The following is a 26,189-nucleotide window of genomic DNA, read 5'->3' as shown; positions in this document are numbered from 1 at the left end:
TGAAATTCAGTTTCTTACAGAATGTTATATAAATTTTTTAAAAGGTATGTTCCATGAGTATGGACAATTCCTATACTTCGCAATGCTAGAGACTTACTGAGAACGACGCGAGAATTGACTACACTCGGTTTTGAAGTCCATCTTCCTATTTGCTAAGCCTTTGACATTGCCTCATGATGTCAAGTTACGAAAAATCTATGATGCTTCACCTACGTAACTTCATGACAAGATCTCAGTAACCAGTAACAAACTAATGCTACATTTATGCAAAGTAAATAACCATGCATTTTCCTAAAGTAACGACTTATTGAAACTAAATCAAAGTGAAATTCGATGGAAAATAAAATATTTACATAACTTCAATACAGATGTAGATTTAGTTTTCATAAAATATTTCTCGGTATTTATTGAAACGTCCCGCTGTTACCCAACAAAAAATCAAGAGTAACAACATATACTCGAATGATGTTTATTCAATCATGTGATTCTTTATTCCCTTCAAAATTATTTCTCAGACATTAAGTTTAATCAGAATTAGAAATAAGTGATTAATCTGATTTCTTAGTAACTGTGAAATGAGCTTTCTTCTGAAAACACGATACGCAGTGTGCGATTGCTAACATCACGTTGTAGAAAAACGCTCCAAGAACAAAATTTACAAGGAATAAAAGAACAATTTTGCCCATTGAAAAGTCGTTATACTTTTGATACAGGTGAAATATCCCGACATAAATATCGTGAGCGATAATTAGGCCAATTAAAGTTAAAAATAATCGACCTTGAAATTCAAAATCCGAAAATAGGGTAATTAATAGAGAGATTAGATAAAACAAGTGTCCTTGAACTAAAGTTCGGGTTACTTGAAACATTACCCAGTATCTACCACGAAACATTTCATCCTCCCCCAAGTAATTGAATCCCATGGATCCTCTGATCATTTGATTTAGAAAATCTTTGACAGTTAGGGTACCCTGTTCCAAAATATGACCTTCAACCCAACCTATTCGATAATCCTTCGCATGAGCTCTAAAAGGAAAATACACGAATTCAAGAATGGAAGAAGATGGTCCTCCGTCGAAGGAGACCTCTTTTTCGACGCCATTGTTACAAAGTATGAAGGAACCCTTTGTTCCAGAAGGGAGATTGTTCAAAATTTTAGCAAAGATTTTTAAATAGCCTTTATCCCAAATGACCCTATTGGCTACAAGCATTTGCGTTAACGTTCCGGTTAAGTTATCGGGATCGTACAATATGGCCCCTTCCCCAATGAAGTATTTTCCTTCGCGAATGAAATTGACGATTCCTTTAAGAGCTTCCGAAGTTAATATACTGTCCTCATCCAAATGGACAATCCAGTCTTCGTCCGAGAGACAACTGACCCCTTCTTCCAAGCAGTACTGGAGATTCCGAGCTGTAATGAAGAACCGTATATGTTTAGCTGAAGTATTTAGGGTGTACCTAATTGCATGAGCATTTTCCAGAAGAGAAGATCCCGAAATAGCAACCGCGATTCCAAAAAAAACATTGCTGTTTTTATGAAAAAAAAAGTAAAGAACAACGCTGAAATAGCGGCTGCTGTTTTGGGAAACAGCAATTTTTAGCTAGAGTTTTGATCAATTCTTAGCAATACAGTTTACATTACCTATTAAATACAACAACATTATGATACGCTAACCTAACCTAACCTGAAATAAGGTTCGGTTTGGAATAACAATATCTAAACTGACCTTTATGCTACAGGGGCTCAAGTGACCAAACCAAACACCCCTAAACTGACCCTAATACTACTGGTGTGCAAATAAACAACACCTAGCCAGCTAACCAAGCCTACACTATCATAAACGACAATCGTTTTACCCTTCTCGGTTGTACTGGTCTTTAGGGAACTGCTGTATCGGGTACTGCTGTAACAGGTAAACTGCGTTTTCGGGAAACCACTATTACGTGAGCTGCTTGTATGAGGGTTTCCCGATGAAATAGACTTACCTTTGAACATTGTTCCATTTTTCGTTCTGTAAGATTGTGGAACTACAATTTGTATCACCTCTGGTGGTAAATCTAACTCCATCTCTTTCTCCGTTACTATTTCAATTACAAAATTATTCAAGCCCATTTCGGAGCAGATAGATTTTGTGAAACTGGCATTTTTGCTGACTAATTTCGGGTAATCGCCTCTAGTCACGATTCTAAATGAAATACGTGGTAATTTTGATAAATCAGCCCTCATTTTAACTGGTCCTGGGAAACATTCGTAAAATAATAGACCGGCAAATCCAACGATAACCACGAAAAGCTTTTGAAGAACCCCAATATAACTCAAAATCAAATAGTAGAAGTAATTTGAAGATGTCTTCAAGTTGAACATTCCATGAATATTATTCTTAAAGAAGAATATCGACTGCACTGACAGATAACAAAGAGTCAGTAAAACCAGGCAATGGAATACGTGTCCGATAGTACACATCTGGAATGAAGTAAACCTCAGCCGTTTTAAAATACGGTATATTGAAATATTACTTACAATTACGCAAATTTGACTAACACGTTAAAGAACGGGAAGTTTGTCTTCTAAAATCGTAATTTAACAAACGAAAAGCAACAGTCTTAAAAAGACGAATGTTCCCCGCCGAGCACACCAAACCGAGTAGTTATATTTCCCGTTTGTTCTGTTTCCGTATAAAGCATGCTGCCGTAAAAGAGGACAAGTACCTCTACGACAAAAGTTCAACGTGCACGTTTCCCGTAATGAGCCTCTGAAACTATACATAAATTAATCAAGTTACGCATTGAAATTCAGTTTCTTACATTACGTTATATCGAATGTTTATAAGATATGTCTTCCATGAGTATGGACAATTCCTATACTTCGCAATGCTGGAGACTAACTGAGAGCTAGTTCGAGAACGACTACACTTGGTTTTGCAGTCCATCTTCCTATTCATTCTGTACTAAGCCTTTGACAGCGTCTCACCAGACATCGCTTGACGAGAATCTATGACCTACGTCACTTCATGACAAGCTCTCAGTAACCAGTGACAAACTAATGGTTATATTTATACATTGAAAATAACGCGTATTTTCGGAAAGGGACGACTTTTAAAAACTTAATGGGAGTGAAATTCAATGAAAAAAAATATATTCACCTAACTTCAATACAGATGTAGGCCTAGTTCTGATTTAGTTTTCATAAACTGCTTCGTAGTACTTGTTGAACCGTCCCTCTGTTTCCTCTAAACCTTGCCATATTGGAAAAATCAACAGTAACAACATTCGTTGGATAATTATTTTAATTGTATGATTCTTTATTCACTTAGAAATTATTTCCCAGACATAAATTTTAATCAGAATTAGAAATAAGTGATTAATCTGATTTCTTAGTAACTGTGAAATGCGCTTTCTTCTGAAAACACGACACGCAGTGTGCGATTGCTATCACCACGTTGTAGAAAAACGCTCCGATAACAAAATTTACAAAGAAGAAAAGAACAATTTTTCCCCATGAAAAGTCGTTATACTTTTGATACAAGTGAAATATCCCGACATAAATATCGTGAGCGATAATCAGGCCCATTAAAGTTAAAAAGAAACCATTTTGAAACTCAAAATCCGAAAATATGGTAATTAATAGTGAGATTAGATAAAACAAGTGTCCTTGAAGTATGGTGCGATTTAATTGAAATATTACCCAGTGTCTACCGCGAAACATTTCATCCTCCCCCAAGTAATTGAATCCCATGGATCCTCTGATCATTTGATTTAGAAAAAATTTGACAGTTAGGGTACCCTGTTCCAAAATATGACCTTCAACCCAACTTATTCTATAATCCTTTGCATTGGCTCTATAAGAAAAATACACGAATTCAACAATAGAAGAAGATGGTCCTCCGTCGAAGGCTACTTCTTTTTCGACCCCATTGTTACAGACAACGAAAGAGCCCTTTGTTCCAGAAGGAAGATTGTTCAAAATTTTAGCAAAGATTTTTAAATAGCCTTTATCCCAAATGACCCTATTGGCTACAAGCATTTGCGTTAATGTGCCGGTTAAGTTATCGGGATCGTACAATATGGCCCCTTCCCCAATGAAATATTTTCCTTCACAAATGAAATTGACGATTCCTTTGAGAGCTTCCGAAGTTAATATACTGTCCTCATCCAAATGGACAATCCAGTCTTGGTCCGAAAGACAACTGACCCCTTCTTCCAAGCAGTACTGGAGATTCCGAGCTGTAATGAAGAACCGTATTGGTTTAGCTCATCTTCATCATCATTGAAACTACATTCGGATGAATTAGACTTACCTTTGAACCTTGTTCCATTTTTCGTTCTGTAAGATTGAGGAACTACAATTTGTATCACTTCTGGTGATAAATCTAAATCCATCTCTTTCTCCGTTACTATTTCAATTACAAAATTATTCATGCCTATTTCGGAGCAGATAGATTTGGTGAAACTGGCATTTTTACTGACTAATTTCGGGTAATCGCCTCGTGTCACGATTCTAAATGAAATACGTGGTAATTTTGATAAATCAGCCTTCATTTTAACTGGTCCCGGGAAACATTCGTAAATTAATAGACCGGCAAATCCAACCATAACACCGAAAAGCTTTTGAAGAACGCCAATATAACTCAAAATCAAATAGTAGAAGTAATTTGAAGATGTCTTCAAGTTGAATATTCCATGAAAATTATTCTTAATAAAGAATATCGACTGCACTGACAGATAACAAAGAGTCAGTAAAACCAGGCAATGAAATACGTGTCCGATAGAATACATCTGGAATTAAGGAAACCTCAGCTATTTTAAAGTACAGTATAATGACATAATACTTACAATTACGCAATTTTCACGGAAGTTTCGACTAATAATATCGTAACTTAAAAAAACGAGAAACAACGGTTCCCAAAACACAAATGTTCCTGGCGAAGCTACTACCGACTGACTAGCCTAGTTATATATTACGTTGGTATTATTTCTAGTTTAAATTGCTTTCTGCCATAAAAGAGGACAAGTACCTCTACGACAAAAGTTCAACGCGTACCGTTTGCCATAATGCGCCACTGAAACTACACATAAATTAATCAAGTTCCACATTGAAATTCAGTTTCATACAATAAGTTGAAATAACATGCATTTTCGTAAAGTGAAGACTTATTAAAACATAATCAGAGTGAAATTCGATTAAAACATAAAATATTCACGTATAACTTCAATAGAGGTGTAGGTTTAATTTTAATAAAATAATATTCAGTACTTGTTGAAACTACCCACTTTTTCCCATAAACCTGGTCATATTGGAAATCAACATCTACTCGTTTAATATTTATTTAAAGAATTTAAATATTATTTTGACAGCTTTCTTAGTAAATTTGAATTGTAAATAAGAATAAAACGCTTATTTTTTAAGTGAGTTTGATTTAACATGATTGGAGCTTATAGGGTATTTGCGCGTGACGTCAAGTTACCTTCCCCCTTTCCTCTCCCCTTGCCGGCTCTCCGCTCTGGCCACGTTAGGACACCATGTTGACATCCCCTGAAAACCGGTTTTCGCCCCCTATTTCTTCCCCCTTTTTACTCTGGCGGAAACACCCTATAGTAACATGAATTACTTATTTAAAACTAGCACTTTAACGAATTCAAGGTTTTACTAAAACTTCCACTTGGATAATAACCCAAATTTGAGAAGAACGTCAACAGGTGAAAGACGACTGGGTGTTTGACAATTGTGAGCACAACAATTGGAAGCATTTGAAATTGGGTAAGCGACAAATAAGTGGCAATGAATCCGAATCAGCACACAGTTCCCAACCAAAGGAACAGCATTCATTTATCATTTCAATCTGGTTAATAAATTAATGCCTATATTCGAAAACAATTTATCAATCTTTCAAATCAGCATTATAGATAAATTTTTATTATCACCAAAAATACATCTGTATAATACACGACAGATCGTGCTAACGCACCTTAAAAACAAGTTGGGAAACCTATCGTGCTAACGCACCTTAAAAACAAGTTGGGAAGCCATAATAAACCTCTCCGAGTAGAGACGGAATTAAGAGTTTTTTCTTAAATAATTAAATAAGAATAATTAATATTAATTATTTTAATCGTCATTAATGTAACTTAATTCTAGTTAAATCGTTTTAAGAAACTTTATTCCTAAGATAATTTTAAACATAGCTATTGTTGACGATTGAATTCAAGCGTATGCCTCTCTAACGATTTTTGGAAATTCAGGGTATATAAGACAGTTGATTCACGTTAAAAGATAAGAAAACCCTAGCTGATCGCCGCGTACTTCTGAATCCTCACGATGGGAGTAGAAGTCAAAAATTGCTTTCTGCGGACCCGTTTGCTCCGACTTGCCAACTGCAAACGCACACACAGAAAGTTCAGTGTAATACCTTTCGTGACGTCATCGTCACTCGGAGAGGTAATGAAAGAATTTCCGGACGTACCATAAACTTCATACATCCTCCATTTACTTCCCGACACTTTACTTGGAAGACCCTTATCTAAAAGAAAAAATAAAAACAACACAGATGGAAGCGAAAATAAATAACGGAGAAATATTCTGTATTTAAACCCAATTTTAGAGCATTAGAGTCGAGTTGTGAGAGTAAAATGTCACACTCAAGACTTATCAAGATTGTGTGTCTATATACTTTGTGTGCAAGTATAAAAGGTAAGAAAGATTGGAAATTATTAAATACAAATAAGATAAAAGACAACCCAAGAGTGTATGAAATTATGAACCTCTGATACCGGTTTTCGTGACCAGTAAACAAAGCGAGTAATGGTGTAACTATTCAAAATATTCGTGTTTCGAATATGGATTTACTATTAGAATCATATTTGAACCGAAATCAAAGGCCTCTGATGTAATAGATTGAAGAATTTTAAATAAAATCAGATAGGCCTATCTTGATCTTTACTTTGGTATATTCCTTAGCGCAAGGTTTGACTTGTTACTACGCGTCGTGGGAAAACGATGACATAATTCGATCTAAATTATGTAAAACAATCATCTTTTACCATTTTAAAATTGAAGCTAGTACCTATAAATTACTACCGGTGGATAAAGATCAAAGTAAGTAATTATTTATGAAATTCATTTACTGTTTCTATAGTTTACCTCATTTGTCTTTTCTATTTAGATTTCGTTCGATACTTTGTTACTAACGCCGCATCAAACGGTTCTCGCGTCATGTTGGGAATAGGAACGTATAACCAAAATCTTAAAGAATTCTCTGAGTTGTCTAATTTTTCCAACCGACGTGCATTTTCGAATGCTGTAAAAGAGGCCATAACTGACTTTGGATTTTCTGGAGTTCTTCTCGATTGGGGTTACCCCGAAGAGCGCGATAAAATAACTTACATTAATTTTCTAAGAGTACTGAAACTGAAAACTTAGTTTGACCAAGAAGTGATTTATATAAGAAGGCATAAATAGCGTCCGGTGCTGGCGTGATAGTCGACGATACCGCCTTCATGGGTGGGAGGGCGGTGGAAACGGAGGCTGGACTTAATGTTCTATCTTACTCTATGTTTTCCACCATCTATCTTTTTTACTTTTTTGTTAAGCCTTGGTTTGGTTTTCGAAACTCACTAAATCATAAGTGTAGTACACTTGATTCAATTTATAAATAATTATAGAACGAACGATTTTCACGAAGAGACACATATTCAAAATCCATCAAGATAAGTTTAAAACGTTTAACTAACTTCTTAATGGCAATTAAAAACAATTGTCGTACCGTTTCAGCACCGCGGGCAGCCTCCATTTTCTATTTTCTTTGCTCGAGGTTTGTTTTTTCTCTAGTCGGAATACGTCATTCGCGTCTGTATGACCTATCCCTTCGGGATCCAATAGGAAAGTGCAGGGCAATGACGGACATAAAAGGTGTGGACTTACTTGTCCACTGACACCGGCGTAAGAATAGAAGCGTAAAATCTCGCGACTTATGCCTTCTTATATAAATCACTTCTTGGTTTGATCTGAGGCTAGAAGCTGGTTTGAGAGCTAGTCGTGAAATATTGAAGGAACTTATTACTGCAGTGCATGGTCTAAATAGAAAGGTCAGTTGGGAGCGGCTTATGATAGCTTTTCCCCTTTCCGCCAACCAAAATGGCGTCAAAGATAGAGCTATCTCAGAAGCCTTAGTGCGACGTCACCCGTGCTATTATCCCATAGAACCAAAGCGGTACCGAACATGGCTGACCACTGCCAAAGCTAAACCCGTGACGTTTTACCTAGGCATTGACGTCACAACTGAGATAGCTCTATTACAGAGTGGAAGGTTAGAGAGGCAGTTTTTCACTTCTTTGCCCATTCCTTATTGAAAACACACCTTTTTGTAGTCTACTTCTGTATTTTGTTTTGAAACCGTCTCATCTCTAGTGACTCAATATAAGGCGTAGTTTTACGAGAATCTATGATCTTTTGCTTACATTAATCTACGACTAGCTCTCAGTAACTATTGTCAAACTCACAGCACGTTAAAGGGTCTGTAAAGAGGGCAACGGCGGGTGGCTAAAAAATATTTGAAATACGTCATTGGCACGTGATGGTGACTGAGGAAAGGCATGGTTCAAAGAAGCTTAGTTTTATTTCAGAAACTACCACTTTGGAGAATTGGCGCTACAATCTCTCCTAAATGCAAGCCTACGTGAAGTATCTTGGCGTCACGTTGTGCCTGCCTGTGACGTGTTTCAAATAAATTTACCCACCCGCCGAAGCCCTCTTTACAGATCCTTTAATGGGTCTCCATTTCACACTAATGAACGGTTTTTAAAATAGGATCTAAAAATTTCGTCCCCGTTTCTTGGACCCCCTGTTTATTTGGCGATGACAGTGCCTTGTACAGAATACTTATTAGAAAAGGGATATGAAATCTCTTATTTACAAAGGTTAGTATATTAACTTGATTGAAAGTTTGTCTTCCTATTTTTAATATTTGTCGTCGATTTTCAACTTCCAAACAGACACGTTGATGAAATTCATATCCACTGTCACCATTTACCACAGTTTTTTGATGGAATTTCCAACACTCATAGCCCCATATACGCTGAAGGGGAAAGACCGTCTGTGGTATTTAACCATTCAGGGAAATCCTACATTTTTTCATAAATAAATCAGGGAAATTAATGATCGTACATTTTTCGTAAATTAATCATTAGAATTAATGATCCTATATTTTTCATAAAATAATCAGGGAAATTAAAGTGTTAGTGACATAATTTTCGTCACCCACAAATTTAAAATGCGAAAAAAATCCTTGAAAAATCTAGTTTATTATGATATGTTTACTTTTTTATTTGGTTTCGTAGCAATTTATTAAATTGCAATCAAAGTTTTGTGTTTGGAAAAGGCCTAGTTGAGATTTTCTTTCGTTTGATGACGTAGTAAGGAGAAATTTTCACTCTAGATGTCGCTCACGTGACGCGCCTGTTAGTGTCGCCGCGCAGCGTTAAGCCTAATTTATTCAGATTCGCGCGCGCGCCGCATTAGTAAACTCGGGAGTCTCGCGCTTGGCTTTTCCGCGAGATGCCGTGAATGACGTAGCAAGGTGAAAAACCCGCCACAAATCTTCTCCGCAAATTTGCCTTTGTCCCCCAAATTTCAAGTTTTCAAAGTGTTTTTTTCTGTGTTTTCCCTCATAATTAAATATTATTCAAGCATATTTTTGGAATCCAAAGAGGTTAAACTCTCAAAAAAGTAAGGTTTTCTTTAGATTTGAGATAATTTTTAAATCACGTCGCTATTCCTTTAGTGTACCTATATTTATCATATATCAATCAGGGAAATTAATGTACCTATATTTATCATATATCAATCAGGGAAATTAATGTACCTATATTTATCATGTATCAATCAGGGAAATTAATGATCGTATGTGTTTCATAAATTAATCAGGGAAATTAATGATCCTACATTTTAAATAAATCCAAGAAATCAATGATAGTACATTTTTCGTAAATTAATCAGGAAAATTAATGATGCTACATTTTTTCATAGAATAATGAGGGAAATTCATGATCCTATATTTTTCATAAACTAATCAGGGAAATTAATGATAGTACATTTTTCATAAACTAATCAGGGAAATTAATGATAGAACATTTTTCATAAACTAATCAGGGAAATTAATGATCGTACATTTTTAATAAAATAATCATGAAAATTGAGGCTGCTACATTTTTCATAAGTTAATGAGGGAAATTAACGAGATTGTATTATTCATAAATTAATCATGGAAATTAATGAGCCTGTATTTTTCATAAATTAATCAGGGAAATTAATGAGCCTGTATTTTTCATAAATTAATCAGGGAAATTAATGACAGTACCTTTCTTCATAAATTAATCGGGAAAATTAATGATCCTATATTTTTCATAAATAAATCGGGGAAATTAATGATGGTACATTTTTCATAAACAAGTCAGGGAAATAAATTGTGTCAATCATTCCATGAATCAGTAAATTCACGCTTATCCTTCTGATTCATTCATAAATTCTAAAACGTAATATTACATTACGCAGGATAAAGTGGTCAAACAATTTCAACGTCAGGGAATCCCAAGATCTAAACTATTCATTTCAGTCTACGTCATTGGAATTTCAACGCGTAGCGACAGTAGTCTGATGTATCCATACACAGAGGTTGAAGTCATATCAGGAAAGCATTATGAAGGCTTCAGGAGTAACCGACATAGCTTCTACGTGAATGCCTCTCTCGGGTACGAAAAAGCTAGAAGGAAAATTAGAAATAAAAATTTGATTAGGCCTAACATAGTCTTAATTGAAAACAAGCGAAAAACCACGTTTTTAAGTGAATAAGCAGTCGACATCTCACGGCTAATCAAGTCATACTATATGGAATCATCAAGTCATATGGCTAACGTTACACTCGGTTACTCCTTAAACCTATCATTACACTCCTGGTCATTTTTATAAAATAGTCTGACCTTCAAAATAACAATGTCGCAACATTTTAAACCACAGATATGTTCCAAGCTATTTTCTGGTGAGTGGGTAGAAGAATGGGACAAATTGGGACAAGCACCTTACGTCAAAGATGGTAACTTCGCCATCAGTTTCGAAAATCCTCGAAGCCTTATGGCCAAAGTAAGGTCAAACCCCAAAAAATGCATTTAATATCAATTTGATCAACAATCTATTATATGCAAAAGGCGTCTTATGTCGAACGACAGAAACTGGGAGGAATTGCCTTCAAATTCATTAACTCTGATGATTCTAAAGGTTTCTGTGGACTCAAGTTTGGACTCCTTAAATCGATTTTCAACACATTTATTTAATTTATTCTACTTATAATTTTCAAGATTCGTGAATTTTTAGAGCATAATATAGTAGTTAATATGTAATTAGTGTTGGTTGAATTGCTAAGACATTTTTGTCGATTCCGATTTCGTGAGAAATTGAAACAATAATTTAAAATTGGAAGTAAATTTTTTTACAGGTTATGGTTTGTGTAATATTGCGAGTAATCCTTTTGATAGCACTACACGAGGTAGATCCTTCTCCTTGTGATAGCACACAATCAAAGGAACAGCCTTCAGTTTAAAATTTCAGTCTATAATACCTGCGAAGAGAAATAGTAAGCAGTTCAATTCTACCTATTTTAAAACCACAGCGGAGAGATAGATTGAAAAAACAGTTACTCCCATAAGGTCGAAGGTTAAGAAATTAAAACTGATTAATTGTAATTCAGTATTTTTAACTAGCAAGTTACAAAAAATGTATTTATGAAGTTATTTTTATTTCACATCGCTTACACCAATTTACTTCTCGTATTCGAAAAATACCTCTCAGTGAGTAACTACGGCTTAAGTGTAACTTAATTGTAAAATTTCAGCTTCCTGTGTAAATCGGTATTTGACCTTTACATTGATTATCAGTCAGTCAGTCAGGACTTTTACTTACTACATAAGTTTATAAGATATGTTCCATAAGTACGACATAACCTACACTTCGTAATGCCAGAGACTTACAGCTCGAGCTTGTTCGAGAACGACGGAAGCGATAATTGGCTGCATTCGGTTAATTTCGCAGGACTTCCATCTTCCGACTTAGTCTGTACTAAGCCTGTGACACATGGCGTCGCATTACGAGAATATATGACGTTTCACCTACGTTACTTCATGACAAGCTCCAGATTGTAACCAGTGATAAACTTATGGAACATATCTTATGAACCTGTTACATAGATGCCTATATTTTAAATATGTTTCAATCCTTCAAATCAGCTTTCGATAAATTTTTATTGTCACCGAAAAACACATCTACACTACAAAACACATGACACATCGTAATAACGCGGCTTAAAAATAAATAACTTCCGGTCATACCATAAACTTCATACATCCTCCATTTACTTGTCGACACTTAACTCGGAAGACCCTTATCAAAAAGAAAAAGAAGGAAGAGAAGTTAAATAAAAGTACTTGAATGTCTACAACGCCTAATCAAGTTTTAGAGTGCTAAGAATCGTGTTGTGAGAGTAAAATGTCACACTCAATAGTTGTGAAGATTGTGTTTCTATTTGCTTTATTTGCAAATACTAAAGGTAAGATTGAAAATTATTAAATACAAGTAATATTAAAAACAACTCAAGAGTATATCTTTTTGAGATGTTTTACTCGATTCTCAAAGTAAGAATATTCGATAACTCGAATATTATTGGGCTGCTTCTAATCGATTAACGCAGAAGGGGATAATAGAAGAAGGATGACACTCTGTATCTTCTTAATACATTAGTTATGTTACATGATTCTTTCCGGGCTCATGGCACCATTTTGTTTTGTTCTCCTTACTTCAGATGGGTAACTATAGCACCGTGCTAAGGTGAATTCTATAACTGTTTGGTACTAATTCATCAGCAATCAACCCACAAACCTTGATTGTCTTGACGTGGGACAAAAACACACAAGCGCATGCGCCTTGGCAAATAGTTAAGCGTTTATAGAGTAATGATGATGGAACTATTTATCGCGTATGTGATTCGGTTTAGTAACCTTGTGCATTCCAAATGTAAATTGATGTTGAGGGAAGAATCACGTTACAATTACCCAGCTTTGTGGTAAACGTCTCTCGAAGAGAATTATTAAATACTTCTGATTAACCGTACTTTCTTTGGACTATTCCCTACAAACTCTTTAAAGCCAACTTATACCAGAAACTTCCTGAATGATTCTCCTTACTGTGTTGTATTCATTTCCTTAGCACAAAATTTGACTTGTTACTACGCATCTTGGGAAAACTACGACACAATTCCGTACAAATACTGTAAAACAATCGTATTTTACTACTTTGAAATTAAACCCAATACATTTAAAGTGGAACCTTTCGTCAAAGACGCGAGTAAGTATATGAACTTCGCGTAATGTTTCTAAATAATTTATACCTACTACATTATTTCTGCCAAATAGACTTTGTCCGAACCTTTGTTACTAACGCCGCATCAAACGGATCTCGCGTCATGTTGGGAATAGGAAACTACAATATGAATCTTAAAGTATTCGCTGGACTGTCAAATTTATACGGTCGACTTGCATTTTGGAATATTATAAAACAGACCGTATCTAACTTTGGATTTTCGGGAATTCTTCTTGATTGGGGTTACCCTGAAGTCCCAGATAAAGAAACTTATCATCATCTCCTAGATGTACGAGACACTTAGTTTGACGCTTGTTTCGGAGCTAGTCGTTAAATCTTTCTAATTAGTCGGTACTAAGTCTTTCGCATCGTCTCAATGTTAAGATAAGTGTGCTTTTGGAATAACCCCTTAATTAAATTTAAAGGGTCATTCGTAATACACGCAAAATGTGATAGAATATTTTTGATTCAAAATCGTCCACAGAAAAATTCCACTCTACTTCGTTCCTCCTGCTTTTTTGGCAGAAGTAAGATAAAGGACTAGAAGTAAAGTTCTCCAGCATTGGTAATAGATCCTGGCACTAGTGAACAAATTTGAGGATCTTATGCCGTTTCCATCGCGCCTACACTAGAGAGAAAAAAATTGGTCGAGTTCCAAAAAACATTTTCCTAGCCCATTCCCCTCAACCTAAAGCTGCTGAACACGGACGCGGGTGCTTGAATCAAGTTCGGAGGTCTACCGCCGCGAGCGTCTCACGTTTTGGAGAAACCGCTACCAGAGGGCCAACCGTTGGTGTTGTTATAAAGAATATTCATTTTCGCCAAGTGAAGAATTTGGTTACCTTCATACTTCTAGTCCCTTGTCTTACTTCTGGGATAGGTAAACTCATTAAGGCTAGTTCTCAATAAATGTTGTCAAACTTTGCCTACATTTTTACCTCAAATGCATACAGCTAATAAGAATCATTGTGTAGCCAATTTCTCATCGTATCTAGACGGATTTTGTGGGAGGTACTTCACTAATCTTTATGTATGACGAATTTTACGTCACGAATAAATTATCTTTATGCGAGTTGCTATAAACCAATGAACTAGCAGTTTGAAAGGCGTCAAAATTACGACGCGTGACTGACGGATAGAACTCAAGCCCGACCCACAAAACCCGCATAGGAATTAGCACGGAAGATATGTGGACGCAATGACTCCTATTAACTGTAATTGTTCATCTTTACGCCAATAAACGGTTTTGCAAGTAGGATCTTAAAACATCGTCCTTGATTTTTCGATTCACTTTTAAATTGGCGATAACGGCGCCTTGTACTGAAACCCTACAAAAATATGTATTTGATATCGCTCATTTCGAAAGGTAGTTGATTAATTTGGCTGAAAGTTTGTCTCCCTATTTTTAATTTTTCTTAACTTCCGAACAGACACGTTGATGAAATTCATATCCACTGTCACCATTTGCCACAGTTTTTTGATGGACTTTCCAACACTCATCTATATCTATATAAATCAAAGTCCTGACTGACTGACTGACTGACTGACTGACAGACTGACAGATAATCAACGCCCAGCCCAAACCGCTTGCCCTAGAAGGCTGAAAATTTGCAGGAACGTTACTCATAAGTAGTAGGCGCGTACTAAGAAAGATTTTTCCAATCCGCCGCCATCTTAAAAAATGGCGCCCAGAAATGTAAAAAATCTTCTCTATGCAATTAAGTACGCGCGTTTCAACCGATTTCACAAATATTTAGTACACTGGTTTGCTTTAACCTTAAGACGGGGTGAATGGTCTTTCGGGTTCGATTTTTCGCCATCTTTTAAAATGGCGCCCAGAAATGTAAAAAATATTCTCTATGCAATAAAGTCCGCGCGTTCCAACCGATTTCACAAATATTTAGTACAATGGTTTCCTTAAACCTATAGACGGGCTGAATGGTATTTTGGGTTCGATTTGTTGCCATCTTTTTAAATGGCGGCCAAAAACTTAAAAACCCTTAATGTCCGCCTGAAAAGTAATAAAAAATATCCCGACGGGCTGACGGACTGTGCCGAGTGCATTCGCTTCTAGGGTGCCACAAAAATATTAGTCATCAGTAAATTCTACACATTCTTTATATCATTTTAGATGGAAGTTCTTATTACACGCGAGCGACGCCGCGGGTAACGGCTAGTAGCCCAATAAATGCTGAAGGGGAAAGAGCGTCTGTGGTATTTGTCCATTCAGGGAAAACATAATCCTACATTTTTCATAAGTTAATCCTTGAAATTAATGATCCTAAATTTATCAAAAATTAATCAGGGAAATTAATGATTCTTAATTTTCAATAAATTAATCAGGGAAATTAATGATTCTTAATTTTCAATAAATTAATCTGGGAAATTAATGATTCTTAATTTTCAATAAATTAGTTAGGGAAATTAATGATTCTTAATTTTCAATAAATTAATCAGGGAAATTAATTATTTTTAATTTTCAATAAATTAATCAGGGAAATTAATGATTCTTAATTTTCAATAAATTAGTCAGGGAAATTAATGATTCTTAATTTTCAATAAATTAGTCAGGGAAATTAATGATTCTTAATTTTCAATAAATTAATCGGGGAAATTAATTATTCTTAATTTTCAATAAATTAATCAGGGAAATTAATTATTCTTAATTTTCAATAAATTAATCAGGGAAATTAATGATTCTTAATTTTCAATAAATTAATCAGGGAAATTAATTATTCTTAATTTTCAATAAATTAATCAGGGAAATTAATGATTCTTAATTTTCAATAAATTAATCAGGGAAATTAATGATTCTTAATTTTCAATAAATTAATCAGGGAAATTAATGATTCTTAATTTTCAATAAATTAATCAGGGAAATTAATGATTCTTAATTTTCAATAAATTAATCAGGGAAATTAATGATTCTTAATTTTCAATAAATTAATCAGGGAAATAAATTGTGCCAATCATTCCATCTGCATTTTCTATCCATTATCCACAAGTTGGTGGATAACAGATTATTTATAAACAAAGTTGTGGATATAATACGATTTAACATGCAAGTTCTGTGGATAATTTTTGAGTTTGGGTAAAGATAAAATGACGTGTATAATGGATAGATAATCCCGAGCTCTACATGGAATTGTCAATTCACCCTAATACCACTAATACTTTTGATTCTTTCATAAATTCTAAAACCTAATATTACATTACGCAGGATAAAGCGGTCAAACAATTTCAACGTAAGGGAATCCCAACGTCTAAACTATTCATTTCAGTCTACGTCATTGGAATTTCAACACGTAGCGACCGTAGTCTGATTTATCCATACACAGAGGTTGAAGTCATATCAGGAGAGCATTATGAAGGCTTCAGGAGTAACCGACACAGCTTCTACCCTTAACCTGCATACGTGAATGTGTCTCTCGGGTACGAAAAAGCGTGGAGTAGTGACATTTACGAGAAGGAAAATGAGAAATAAAAATTTGATTAGGCCTAACATAGTTTTAATTGAAAACAAACGAAAAACCACGTTTCAAAGTAAACCAACAGTCAACATCTCACGACCAATCAGACCTTACTATATGGAGCCGTCAAGTCACATGGTTAACGTTACACTCGGTTACTTCTAAAACCTATCATTACACTCCTGGTCATTTTTATAAAATAGTCTGACCTTCACAATAACAATGTCGCAACATTTTAAACCACAGATATGTTCCAAGCTGTTTTCCGGTGAGTGGGTAGAAGAATGGGACCAATTGGGACAGGCACCTTACGTCAAAGATGGTAAAGATGGTAACTTCGCCATCAGTTACGAAAATCCTCGAAGCCTTATGGCCAAAGTAAGGTCAAACCCCAAAAATTCATTTAATATCAATTTGATCAACTATCTGTTATATGCAAAAGGCGTCTTATGTCAAACGACAAAAACTGGGAGGAATTGCCTTCAAATTCATTAACTCTGATGATTCTAAAGGTTTCTGTGGACTCAAGTTTGGACTCATGAAATCGATTTACAATACATTTAATTAATTTAGTCTACTTATAATTTTCAAGATTGTTAAATTTTAGGGCCCGAACTGGAAGTTAATAAATAATTAATGAGATAACACTCGTGTTGGTTGAAATTTAAGAAATTTTAGTAATATATAAAATACGTGACCCTAAAGATATAATTGAGTTATAAAGTCAATTTCAATTTAGCGAGAAATTGAAATGGAAAAATTCTTTACTATTAATAAATTTTAATCGTAGTTTCAGTAGCATAACAGAGTTATCTAAATGATAGCATGTGATAATGATTACAAGTTGCCAGCTTCAGAATGACAATTGCTGCATGGATTGCTATTGACAAATGACATATCTATAGCAAGAGATTGAATTTTTAATGAAACTCCAGACTCAAAGTAATCACGGAACTGAGTAACAAAAAATCCAAGCAAAAAAAAAAAAACCAAGTCTAATCGCACACGCTGGAACTTACCACCAACAATTGTTAACTGAAATATGTTCAGTCCCCACTATGATAGCTATTCAGGGTTTCTAAAAACCAATTAATATGGAACTACACAAGTACAAGGGAAAGCAAACACTAAGATACTCACTTGCAATTCAAACTCAAAAACTTTAATGCGTTAATGTTTTGAAGCCGGTTAATGAGCCAACTAGTCGGTGTTTGATTAAGTACACTGATTATGGTTCAGCTGTGTTATTGCATCTTTCTCAAGCGTGGTTTATAATTGAAGCCGTAATGAATGAGTGACCCTCGACGCTCTCTTAAGCTAAAGGTTTTATCTCCGTGTAATAATAACAATAACGGTCAGCGGAGATAGAATATCAAGCCGTTCTTGATTTGACGTATTACAAAACCCACCGTTCATTGACAAAAAGGCCCCCCTTATCTTAAACCCTATATGCTAGGTCGAAGATATAAGAAACAAATTAAAATTGATTTAATTTTATTGCTTAATTTAACTTGTAAGTTACAAAAAGTGAAACATTATAATGGTTTAAGTTAATTCTTCGTGTTAACATGAAATCTAACTTTCGTGAGATACCGAACTCGACAATCGATTGTAGAATGGGTACTTCTTGTTGAGAAAATACAATACAGCCACTATGATCGCAACAGCAACCAAGACTCCAACAACGCTGCCAATAATGATAGCAATAGTCTGAGACTGAGTTCTATCATTGGGTACCTCACAGCTGTCGACTATATTGGGTTCAGAAAACTCATTAGAGAGGTTGAACAGCAGGGTTTTATCTTTACCAACCTTTCGAGAACAGTTCATTGTCCTCGGTTCTGAAAGCTTCAACTCGCAGATCGGTGAAGGTGAGAAGAGTTCCACGAAAGTTGAGAGCCTCAGGTGAATGGCAATAGTAGGAGTATCCGGTTGAGGTCTGGAATAGAGCTTGGTTCGAAAGTCCACCGTAGAAATCTAGAAGCAGAGGTTGGAGGTTATTTCAACCCTAACTGTAACGGCATATCTTAATATCACCATCGTGCTTGGAGCTGTCGAAAACGCTCTTCATGTTGTGGAAGGCGTAGGATATTTGCCAGAGGAACACTTGGTCGGCGCTCTTTGCGAAGACGAGCTTCAAGTGACTGTAAGGGTTGCTTCCCGGAGACGCTTCGCCAAACTTGAAGTCAATTTGAAGTACGTTAAGAGTTTCGTTGCAGTAGCTCTTGGTCTTGTTGACGACAGCATCATCGGGGATTACGTAACTTCCATACCCAGTCTAGGAAACATTTTGTTTAATGATAACGCGACCAGCTTTGTTCCGAGAAGTCAGGCTTACTTTGTTGTTTTTCGTTACGAAATCAAGCATGAACTCGGCATTGAATTGGGCCACGATGCAGACAATGGGCTTGCCGGTGGTACTGGAAGTTCCATTGACAGAATATACAGGAAAGAAGTTGACATTGGCACTTGATCTAGTCGTAGCTGCCGCGTTGGTTGTGACCTCGTCAGATGCAAATACGAGTTCTAAACGAGAAAAAATCATCAACTACTAGAGATCACCCGGTGTTAAGTACTTCAAAATCTACCTTGGCTAACAGCAAGGCCGAAGAGGGCAACAATTAACGATAGATAACTCATTGTAAAACTAATTAGCTAACTTAATTAAAAGTTTAAAGCGCGATGAACTCCTGAGTTAACTGAATAAACAGCGTTGGAAAGATGATGCCTTTCGAAGGTAGAAATTGGTTTATATTCTCTAGAAAATTAGGTCAAAAAATATATATATTTTTTTTTTACTGAAAAAGTGGATTAAAATATTTAGGAAGCTCGTTGCTACCAACCAATGATATCGCAGTTTGAATGACGTCAGAATTATGATGCGTATTGAAATTAACAAGGGCGATATGGGGAAACAATGGTTCCTATTTACTTACAAAGAGAGGGTGAAAAGGATATTCAAGTGATTTTTTATCGATTCTTCTTCTAATTATAAGACCAGTCTGCATTGTGACACATTCAGAAAATACCTCCGAATGATTTGAAAATTTAAATTAGGTTTAGATTTTAAGGGTAATTGGAAATTAGCCCCTCCGACCAATCGCGTAACGCCCTGCCATTATGTTAACAAACTTTTTCGTGACACGCTCAATGTCTCGCGCCACGATTGTCACATCGCTCGCAAATTTTATAAAATCCCGCGATAAATTTTATAAAATCCCGCGATAAATTTCATTCGACATGGAGCGTTACATTTCTGGGCGCCATTTATTAAGATGGCGGCGGATTAGAAAAATCTTTCTTAGTTTCTGCAAATTTTGAGCCTTTTAGGGCAAGCGGTTTGGGCTGAGCGTTGATTATAAGTCAGTCTGTCAGTCAGTCAGGACTTTGATCTTGAAGGAGAGAGGAATGGAGTGGAACCCCTATACCTATAGCGTTGCCTCTGTACCCCCACCTACGGCACCGTAGTCCTCCCAGCATCCTCAGCGGTAAGGTAGGGTCGTACCGGACGAAATTGTAAAGGACGCTCCCTCTATCTTAAAAATAGAAGCTAGTTCTCATACAAATAAAATGGCGCGACGCGGCAGCAATTAGCAATCCCCTACCGAAGCGTAGTGGCGTGCGCAAGGTACACTTAAGTTAAAAAGTATAAATAAAACGTTATCCAGACTAATATTTGCGCAAAGTTCAAATATAATGCAACAATATGCTTTAGGAAATGGAAAATCATTTTGCGTTAAATTTTGGACAATATTTGCGTAAAAAACTGAACTTATATATTGAGGGAGTTTTTATTGCTCAAAATGTTATTCAAAATACGAACAATATTTCGCATTCGAAATAAAACAAAGTCTGTGTATTTAACTATTTATATGTTGTGTTTGGTCAATAAAATTGTAAAAGGTCCATGGACTCAACATCAACATTTTTATTGTGATAAACTATATTCAATATAATTGAATAAATCGTGTGGAATATGATCAATATATTTGTCCAATAAAATTAGAAATTTTTGTTCTATATCTTGAGCTTTAATATCATCAATATTTGCACAATTAGTGAAAAGTCTTGGAATAATTTATAAGATGATGAATTTTATAAATGTCCCCCACTTAATTTGTGTTCCAAACATTGAGCGTGTAAAGGCCGCTTAACCTGAATAAAAAAAGCCTGGTATAAAACAATATAAAAATAAAACCCTTACTCAGTAAAGCACGCGACTTTCATTCTTTTCAGCGATCTCTAAAAGCGTAGACCTTCCTGAATATTTTAACCCTTTTTTTCAATGAAAAAGAATTTTTGGTCTAATTTTCTAGAGAATATAAACCAACTTCTACCATCGAAAAGCATTATATTTTTCACTTAGCTTAATAGCTAATCGAGCTTCATAATTTTAATTAGATTAACTAATAATTTTTAGACAATTCATCAGTCGCGATGAGTTATTTATCGTTAATTGTTGCCATCTTTGGCCTTGCTGTTAGCCAAGGTAGATGTTGAAGTACTTAACACCCGGTAATGTCTGGTAGTTGATAATTTTTCTTCGTTTAGGGCTCGTATTTGCATCCGACGAGGTCACAACCAACGCGACCGTTTTGACTAGTGACAAAAAACACGACTTGCCTCTATATTTTGTCAATGGAACTTCCAAAACCACCGGCAAGCCCATTGTCTGCATCTTGGCCGAATTCAAGGCCGAGTTCAACCTCGCATTTATGACGAAATACAACAAAGTAAGCCAAACTTCTCGCAACAAAGTACGTTGCTTTATCACTAAACAAAATTGTTTCTTAGACTGCTACCAATCGAATTTACGTAATTCCCGATGATGCCGTCGTCAACAAGACCAAGAGCTACTGCACCGACACTGTTAACGTACTTCGTATTGATTTCAAGTTTGGCGAAGCGTCTCCGAAAACCAACCCTTACAGTCACTTGGAACTCATCTTTGCAAAGAACGCCGAGCAGGTCTTCCTCTTTGAAATAACCTACGCCTTCCACAACTTGAAGAGCGTTTATGAAGACTCCAAATACGATGGTGATATTAGGACATGCTGTTATTTCAGGTTGAAATAACCGACAACATATCCTTTCAGATTTCTACGGTGGAAATACGAACCGGTCCTACTTCCAAACCTCACCCGGATATTCCTACTATTGCGAGTCACCTGAGGCTTTCAACTTTCGTGGAACTCTTCTCACCCTCACCGATATGCGTTTGGAAGCTTTCAGAACCGAGGACACCAATCTGTTCTCAAAAGGTTGCTTAAGATAAATGTGTACTGTTTAACAGATCTAATGAGTTTTCTGAACCCAATATAGCCGAGAATTGCAAGGTACCCAAGCATGGAATACCGTCCAATTCTCTTGGAATCGCTCTTGGCTGCACTTTTGGAGCCATAATATTTGTTGGGCTCTTGGTTGGATTGTATTATCTCAACAAGAAGTACCAATTCTACAATCAGTTGTCGCGTTCGGTATCTAACGATAATTAGATTTCATGTTAACACGATGAATCAATTTACATCATTATAATGCTTCACTTTTTGTAACTTACAAGTTAAAGAAATCAATAAAATTACTCAATTTTACTTTGTATCTTATATCTTCGACCTAACATACGGGATTCAAGCTAAGGGACGCCTTTTGAACAATTAATTGGTATTTCTAATAGGTTACATCAAACGACTTTATTCTTAATTTTTTTTTGTGGTTTTAATGCAAATTTGGTCAGAAGACCGCGGCAAGGATGCGATAAAGCAGGGAAGGAAATGAGGTTAACTTGGGTGGTGACGAAAGGGATGTGGGGGTCACGTATCCTCCGGCGGACACGGGGCAGTCGGCACCTATAGGGTAGTACCGCCGACATGTGTCTTATTCCTTCAAACTTTGCCGCCCAGAAGTTTGGCTTATAGGAGTGCGCCACACTCCCGGCTTATTCTTCATCTCGGCTGACCGTTATCGTTATTATAACACGGAGTTAAATCGTTTTATAAGAAAGCGTTCAAAGGCCAGTCTTTATTATATTAGATAGTTAATTTCCACGATTATTTTGCTGAAAATATACTATAATTAATTTCAGTGATTATTTATGAAAAATGTAGGATCATTCATTTCACCAGGGTTAAATTTAATTTTAGAAGTAAGAATGGAGAACGGTTAGCCTTTACTTCAGTCCGACTCATAGCCCAGTATAGAGCGTCTCCCTCCAACACGTAGAAAAGTTTAAATTATGTTATTGGCTCACTTAAACTACGATTTGATGACGTTGTTGACGGGGACGGCGAAAAATACGTAATTCCTTTTTACGTCTGTCGCTATGACCCGCCTCTTTTTACATACCCCTCCGTCCCGTGGAAGTTATTCCCAAGATTTTTCACTAATTGTGCAAATCAAATTCCATCATGATGTTGAAGGCCCAATATTTAGAAGAAAAAGCCTTTAAACTTTATTGGACAAATATATTGATTACATTCCATATGATTTACTCAATTATATTGAACTAGGTAGCTGTTGCCCGCGGCGTTGCTCGCATGTAATAAGAACTTCCATCAAAATGATATAAAGAAAGGGTATGTTCTACTGATGACTAATATTTTTGTCGCACCCTAGGAGCGAAGGCACTCGGCGTTGCCCGTCAGCCCGTCGGGACATTTTTTATTATTTTCCATGCGGACATTATTCCATAAAGAAGGGTTATTTAGTTTTTGGCCGCCATTTAAAAAGATGGCTACAAATTGATCCCAAAATACCATTCAGCCCGTCTATAGGTTAAAAGGAAACCAGTGTACTAAATATTTGCGAAATCTGGTTGAAACGCGCGGAATTTGTTGCAAAGAGAAGATTTTTTACATTTATGGGCGCCATTTATTAATATATAATATATATATACAGGGTGTTTCTGATAAGTCTGCCATAAATCAAGGGGCGTGTTCTTTGGGTCAAACTGAGTGGAAAGTGTCAAAGAACATGGGGTGTACAAGAATTTGCAACGAAGATATGGCCCCCCAAACATTGGCCCCTAAAACAAGAAAATATTCGAATATGTAGACTAAAACAAATTCAGCCTTATCAACTTGTTTAGAAATAATGAGACAATTTCAATAGTTTCCCTCTAACATCGTTATTGAACTTTCACCTGGCAGAAGTGTATTAAATGAGTAGAAGTATGCCTACTCTAGTAAAGTAAATTCAAAGTATCATGGTACCTTTCGGTTGGTATTACTTTTATTCTTAACAAGTTAACATGGACGTTACAGGTATTGTTCAAAATGTCCACCACCGGCGTTAAGACAAACATGAACCCGTCTTTCGAAAGATTCTTGGACATGTTGGAAGATTCCTGGCATGTTCCTGATTGTTTGACAACCTTCAATAATTCGTCTTCGCAAGTCTTCCTCATCACGGACTTCATTCTTGTACACGATGTCTTTGAGATGACCCCAAAGATAGAAATCGCACGGATTTAAATCCGGAGATCTGGCTGGCCACGCAACTGGTCCTCCACGCCCAATCCACCTCAAATTAAACGTAGCATTAAGATGTTCTCTAACTGCACGGCTGAAATGTGGGGGTGCCCCGTCGTGCATAAACCACATGTCACGAAGTAATGCTAACGGTATGTCCTCGAGTAATTCAGGTAAAGTGTCTCTTAAGAACGTGAGATATGCTTCACCATTTAGTCTGGGTGGAAGAAAATGCGGACCTAGTAAATGATTACCGACAATGCCGCACCATACGTTTAAAGAAAATTGCTGTTGGTGACTTCTAACACTAGTTGCGTGTGGGTTTAATTGGCGCCATTCGTGGTGGTTGTGATAGTTCAGAATTCCATCCCGGGAAAAATGTGCCTCGTCAGTTACTAAAAGGACCCGTGGAAATTGATTGTCCTCTACTCTGGCCAAAAAGCACTCGCAAAAGTCGATGCGTCTTGGATAATCTGCCGGGTTAAGAGCTTGCACCTTTTGAATATGATACGGGTGAAACTGATGTCCGCGGAGAATTCGCCAGACCAAAACGTGATTAACATGTAATTGTCGTCCAACTTGTCTGGTACTTGTCGAGGGGTCCTCATCGAACATGGCAAGGACGTCTTCCTCGATTTCCTCCATGTCTTCTGGAATGTCTCGCTCTCGAACGTTGTTGGGTTGTACTTGTCCGATGTCCCTCAAGCGCCTGTCAACAGCCTCGAACGTACGACGATTTGGTATGCGTCGTTGCGGAAATTGTTCCTGGTATCGCCGCTGTGCTTCCACTGAATTGCCCTGCGCCAGTCCATACAAACGTAAACAATAAACGGTGGTTTGCTAAAAAGTCTTTGGGGTCATCTCAAAGATTTTTTGACATCGTGTACAAGAATGAAGTCCGTGAATAAAAAACAATGCTGACAGTCATGACGCAAACGTAAAAACTAAACGGTGGTTTGCTATAAAGTAACGCGATGTTGTTGATAACGTCACAGTATCACTTCGAACGAACGTGTGGTAGTACAGTATGGCGTATACCAATGCAGAATATGCAGACATGCATCTCATGTATGGACTGGCGCAGGGCAATTCAGTGGAAGCACAGCGGCGATACCAGGAACAATTTCCGCAACGACGCATACCAAATCGTCGTACGTTCGAGGCTGTTGACAGGCGCTTGAGGGACATCGGACAAGTACAACCCAACAACGTTCGAGAGCGAGACATTCCAGAAGACATGGAGGAAATCGAGGAAGACGTCCTTGCCATGTTCGATGAGGACCCCTCGACAAGTACCAGACAAGTTGGACGACAATTACATGTTAATCACGTTTTGGTCTGGCGAATTCTCCGCGGACATCAGTTTCACCCGTATCATATTCAAAAGGTGCAAGCTCTTAACCCGGCAGATTATCCAAGACGCATCGACTTTTGCGAGTGCTTTTTGGCCAGAGTAGAGGACAATCAATTTCCACGGGTCCTTTTAGTAACCGACGAGGCACATTTTTCCCGGGATGGAATTCTGAACTATCACAACCACCACGAATGGCGCCAATTAAACCCACACGCAACTAGTGTTAGAAGTCACCAACAGCAATTTTCTTTAAACGTATGGTGCGGCATTGTCGGTAATCATTTACTAGGTCCGCATTTTCTTCCACCCAGACTAAATGGTGAAGCATATCTCACGTTCTTAAGAGACACTTTACCTGAACTACTCGAGGACATACCGTTAGCATTACTTCGTGACATGTGGTTTATGCACGACGGGGCACCCCCACATTTCAGCCGTGCAGTTAGAGAACATCTTAATGCTACGTTTAATTTGAGGTGGATTGGGCGTGGAGGACCAGT

At 36.7% G+C, this 26,189-nt stretch overlaps 4 protein-coding genes across 5 annotated transcripts; 3 read left to right on the top strand and 1 right to left on the bottom strand.

Moving 5' to 3' along the window:
• The first annotated feature begins 14 nt into the window (after positions 1-14).
• Positions 15-17,687, top strand: LOC149678553 (endochitinase-like). Of its 2 annotated transcripts, XM_089836494.1 has the most exons (9): positions 15-6,688; positions 6,956-7,093; positions 7,161-7,396; positions 8,804-8,913; positions 14,830-14,899; positions 15,578-15,613; positions 16,620-16,739; positions 17,116-17,247; positions 17,312-17,687. In XM_089836494.1, the coding sequence occupies exons 1-9, from the start codon at positions 6,628-6,630 to the stop codon at positions 17,435-17,437; spliced, it is 1,029 nt and encodes a 342-aa protein (XP_089692620.1). In that variant the 5' UTR covers positions 15-6,627; the 3' UTR covers positions 17,438-17,687. The 2 variants fall into 2 exon arrangements, with proteins under 2 accessions (XP_089692620.1, XP_089692621.1); XM_089836495.1 differs by lacking the exons at positions 14,830-14,899; positions 15,578-15,613; positions 16,620-16,739; positions 17,116-17,247; positions 17,312-17,687 and adding exons at positions 8,989-9,094; positions 10,547-10,666; positions 11,009-11,131; positions 11,197-12,515 and having other exon boundaries at positions 1,407-6,688.
• On the top strand, positions 12,655-14,821 carry LOC149678554 (chitinase-3-like protein 1). Its single transcript, XM_089836953.1, has 4 exons — positions 12,655-12,675; positions 13,186-13,384; positions 13,453-13,688; positions 14,656-14,821. The coding sequence occupies exons 1-4, from the start codon at positions 12,655-12,657 to the stop codon at positions 14,767-14,769; spliced, it is 570 nt and encodes a 189-aa protein (XP_089693079.1). The 3' UTR covers positions 14,770-14,821.
• Positions 17,688-18,444: 757 nt separating the features above from the next.
• On the bottom strand, positions 18,445-19,583 carry LOC149678552 (uncharacterized). The gene is made up of 5 exons (XM_089836490.1): positions 19,458-19,583; positions 19,208-19,395; positions 18,907-19,147; positions 18,682-18,846; positions 18,445-18,620 (listed from the first exon to the last, which is right to left on the bottom strand). The coding sequence occupies exons 1-5, from the start codon at positions 19,507-19,509 to the stop codon at positions 18,445-18,447; spliced, it is 822 nt and encodes a 273-aa protein (XP_089692616.1). The 5' UTR covers positions 19,510-19,583.
• On the top strand, positions 19,391-22,460 carry LOC149678551 (uncharacterized). Its single transcript, XM_089836493.1, has 5 exons — positions 19,391-21,358; positions 21,421-21,602; positions 21,664-21,907; positions 21,966-22,130; positions 22,192-22,460. The coding sequence occupies exons 1-5, from the start codon at positions 21,307-21,309 to the stop codon at positions 22,362-22,364; spliced, it is 816 nt and encodes a 271-aa protein (XP_089692619.1). The 5' UTR covers positions 19,391-21,306; the 3' UTR covers positions 22,365-22,460.
• Positions 22,461-26,189: the final 3,729 nt, after the last annotated feature.

This window comes from Phalangium opilio, unplaced genomic scaffold (assembly GCF_054372755.1).
Source record: "Phalangium opilio isolate 3A_F unplaced genomic scaffold, DU_Popi_V2 ptg000042l_1, whole genome shotgun sequence".
Lineage (NCBI taxonomy): Eukaryota > Metazoa > Arthropoda > Arachnida > Opiliones > Phalangiidae > Phalangium > Phalangium opilio.
This window is presented reverse-complemented; position numbering and strand designations above follow the sequence as displayed.